The sequence below is a fragment of the Triticum urartu genome, chromosome 6A (assembly GCF_056163025.1).
Source record: "Triticum urartu cultivar PI428250 chromosome 6A, HENAU_Tu73, whole genome shotgun sequence".
Classification (NCBI taxonomy): Eukaryota; Viridiplantae; Streptophyta; class Magnoliopsida; order Poales; family Poaceae; genus Triticum; species Triticum urartu.
In genome coordinates this window covers 534,228,343-534,232,219 of record NC_141878.1, presented here as the reverse complement: position 1 = coordinate 534,232,219, position 3,877 = coordinate 534,228,343, and the positions used below count along the sequence as shown (strand labels likewise).

At 45.2% G+C, this 3,877-nt stretch overlaps 2 protein-coding genes across 2 annotated transcripts; both read left to right on the top strand.

Annotated features, from left to right (window-relative positions):
* Nucleotides 1-450: 450 nt before the first annotated feature.
* Nucleotides 451-1,453, top strand: LOC147966106 (uncharacterized). Its single transcript, XM_087530720.1, has 3 exons — nt 451-617; nt 734-851; nt 1,382-1,453. The coding sequence occupies exons 1-3, from the start codon at nt 451-453 to the stop codon at nt 1,451-1,453; spliced, it is 357 nt and encodes a 118-aa protein (XP_087386846.1).
* Nucleotides 1,454-2,501: 1,048 nt separating this feature from the next.
* LOC147966105 (silicon efflux transporter LSI3-like) lies at nt 2,502-3,208 on the top strand. The gene is made up of 2 exons (XM_087527109.1): nt 2,502-2,630; nt 3,033-3,208. The coding sequence occupies exons 1-2, from the start codon at nt 2,502-2,504 to the stop codon at nt 3,135-3,137; spliced, it is 234 nt and encodes a 77-aa protein (XP_087383235.1). The 3' UTR covers nt 3,138-3,208.
* The last annotated feature ends 669 nt before the right edge of the window (nt 3,209-3,877 follow it).

Below are 3,877 nucleotides of genomic sequence, written 5' to 3'. Positions count from 1 at the left end.
GTACTACATTGTGATTGGAGGAACCGTTTGTGGCACAGATCGATGAGATGGCAGACATCCTACCATCCATTGCTAGCAATCCAATGTCCATCCATCTATCAATGCAATGAAAGGAAAAAACCCACCGCACCAAACCCTACCTCTCTCTCACCTCTCATTCCTTTCCTTCCTTCCGCCGCCTCCCTCTCTCTGTCCCCGATCCAGATCGGCCTCTCCCTCACCCCTCGCGCCACGCCCTCCTTCCCTCACACTGGCACCGGCGGCACCCTCCTTCCTTTCTATCATCGGCGGCGCCCTCCTTCCTTTCTGTCACCGGCGGCGCCCTCCTTCCCTCGCGCTGCACCCGAACCTCGCTCCCGCTCCCAGCTCTTCTTCCTCCTCCGCTACAGCTAGGGTTTCGTCTCCCCGATCCCCAATCCCTGAAGCTCGGATCCAGCAGCAGCATCAGCGATGGCGGACGCGGGAGATCCTCTCCAAGGTCAAGCATGTCCAGGCCAAGCCTGTCGGCCGCCCTCGCGGGTGACTGCCTCCGCGGTGACGATGGTGGCCTCGTCGTCCCCAGAGGCCACGACTCCCCTCAAGGCCGACCTCCGCCACGTGAGTGATCCGTCGATCTCGTCTCTCCAATAGTTCGATTCTCGCCGCTTCGATTCATTTCGATTCCACAAGATATTGTGTACCACTTCGGTACATGCGTGCGTGTGAGCTGACTCTTCTTCTGCGTGGTTCGTAGGTGTTCCGGATGCATGCACGAGTTCGACCTGCACAAGCCATCGGTGCTGCAGGAGGCGGCGGATTTCTTCAGTGGCCATGGAATCGAGGACTTCACCTTCAGCAACGGCAGGGTGAAGGTGACCCATCTGAGTTACCTTAAGCCCGTGTATCATCTATATGAAGTAATAGGTCTATTAGTCACCAATAATAGGTCTATTAGTCACCAATCAAGGTGACTAATGTGCCACTGCTGACACACCACACATTCCAGTAAAATTGCACACAGATTTATCACCATAAAGGTATCCATCTCTGTGTCGACTAACATTCTTATTGGCACTGTGTTGCAACTTTTTTCATATTGGCAAGCAGTAGCATTAGAAGGTCATCTTCATGACACAGTATTGCTGTTTGCTGAGTGAGTATTTGTGGACGGAGTACACTAATTTTTTCCGGAACTGTTAGTCAGTAGCTTAGCATCACTGTAGAATATGTTAAGTAATAGTGAGTGAACAAATGCATTGCAGAGATAGCTCGTAGTCGAGACCTATCCTTCCTTTATTTATTTTTTGGGAATATGCACGAGTGTGCGTATCATGCATTAGAGAAGGAGCCTTGCTTTAATTCTTGAACACTAACATCTTACTCTATTCTCTCTGTTATGCAGGTACGGCTCATGCAATGTTCACTCGCTTCGCCGTCAGTTGTCAAGGGCTGCTCATATCTGACAGCCCCGTAAATATTGTTAACGCCCATGTGGGCGCTCTCTTGTCTGGGATCTCTATGTGGAACTGATTTAAATACTGCTGTGTGATATGACGAGTTATTCTGAATCGGAGTGTGTTATTGATATTATGAGTCAGTAATAATATATGGGCTTGAGAACATCCTTTTGTTGCTGCATTTGAATTTTTTTCCTTCTCAATCTGCTTGTCTAGCCTGGGGTATATTTTTGTGCAACGCTGGTGCGACCATGCTGTCTCAGTTCCTTGTGGTATGGCATGTTTGCTGAGCTATCATTCGGCGTCATGTTAAGGGCTGTTGACAACTTATGCTTCCATAAGCTAAGGCACGCTTGCTGTATATCTAGTTTCTTTTTTGTCGTCCCAATGTGGTAGCTATGCTACTACTACTACTACTACTGCTGTCTGCATTTAATCCTAATTGGTAGCTTCATCAATAAGTGGCAAACAAAACAATGTTGATTTTCATCTTATCTCTGTGAAAACCAATGGAGTTGAATTGCAGCATGCATGTCAAAGCTGGGTTCAATTCTTGGGAAATATATGGTAGTTTCCACTCTTCACGCCCAAGATTAGTATGCTGCAGCTCTCCCTCCTCACTCCATACATCCAGGTACTAGTTACCCAACGAGCAGCCCTGCACCTCGCTGGATCTCGCCCAAACCATCTTGCTGCTTGTGGCAGGGAATACTCTCTATTGAGTATTTTGAGGAATGAATATCTGTTAAGTATGGAGTTAGGATTATCTAATAAAATTTCTGCTATATATATAACTGAGATTGCTAGCATCATTTACACAAGATACACCCTTTGAATTGAATTGATTGGTTCAGTTTCGTATATTCTTCACCCAACCTTCTATCATGCTTGTAACTAGTGCTCTGCTCATGTTGTTAGACATGATTTTCACTTCCTGCCATCCCAGCCTTCTATCATGCTTACAAGATTTTTCTTTGCACAGCAGTAGCACCAGTACCTTGCTGCTGTTGGGAACGGAAGGGAGCTGTTCCATGCACTGAATCTGGGGAGAAAATCACCTTCGACATGTACACCATCACCTTGGGCATGCTTGTGGCGCTGCTGCTCGGCCTCAACATGTCCTGGAGTGCCGTTAGCATCGCCCTCACGCTCATCTTCCTCGACTTCAAGGATGCTCGCCCCTGCCTCGAGAAGGTAATTGTCTGTCCATCCGTCTGTAGTTAAATAAGTTGTGCCCCATTGATGTCCTACTACTGTTAATTGTTACTACCATGGTGCTGATGCTGTTCAGAATATGATATGTGCCTTAATTCTAAGTTCTGGTCTCTCTTAAGAGACACTTCTAGCTTTTCTGACTCAAAGTTGTTAACTTGGTACTGCATGAGTTTTACTACTGCTAACACAGAGAGTATTTACTACTGCCAACACAGAGATTTTGTATGCATGCTACCTGATGAGAGCTTTGTTTGTAATATTTCACCTTCGTATGCATATGTTTATTCGGTTTGAATATTGCATGACATGAAATAGATATTTATAGTGTTTTTCTCAACTTGTTTTCACTGTCACTTGATATATACTTGCTTGTACTTGAAGCTGTGGGTTAATGTTGGTGGTTTTGTTCTACTTGGATGCATTGGTACCCATCATCGAGCGAACGGATGCAACAGCGGCAAGAAGCTCATGGCTGTGTGCATCTAAAGCACACCATGGACACCATCCACTTCCTCATCAATGCTAACTCAATCCAGATCATCGTCGACACTATCATCCACAGGTATCTTCCTTGGTTCCCTTTATTCTCTCCTGCCTTTGTGATGTTAGTATGCGTGTGCTGACGAGTATTGTTAGATCTTGCCAGTTGAATGTATGGTCGTGATAGTAGAATGGTATTTTGTTTCAGGCGCAATGTGTTGTAGTGCAGTTTTTTGCACAACCTGCATATGTGCCATGCATATTCATATTGTGTCTCTGTTTCTTATATGAACTACTATCTCATTTTAACTAGCTCGACAACAAAAAGCATGGTACTAGCTGAATTTGTGTTATCATTCTAAATACATGTCCTTTTCTTGAATGGTCTGTTCATAATATATTTGCCCCGGTTTTTCTCATTCTTCTCTGATTCATGTAATAGGAAGACAGATGAAGCCATGTTGCTGTTTTGTTTGGTCTCAGCCCTGACTATCGCCGTCGAGCGAGTCCGGCGTGTTGTTCATCTGGCTATGGTTCCAGCCCTGACTATCAAAGTTTTTTTCCTATTGAAGTTGCATAGAAATATGAGAGAGTCCAGCGAGTCCAGGAGCTTGTGAAGTAGTACTATATTACACTTGTAGAGCTTGTAAAGTATTGTATTATACATGGCCCTTTGTAATGGCACGGATAGAGCTTGTATTATGTGATCTGGTTGCTCTTGTTTAAGTATTGTGTGTGTTTTTGTC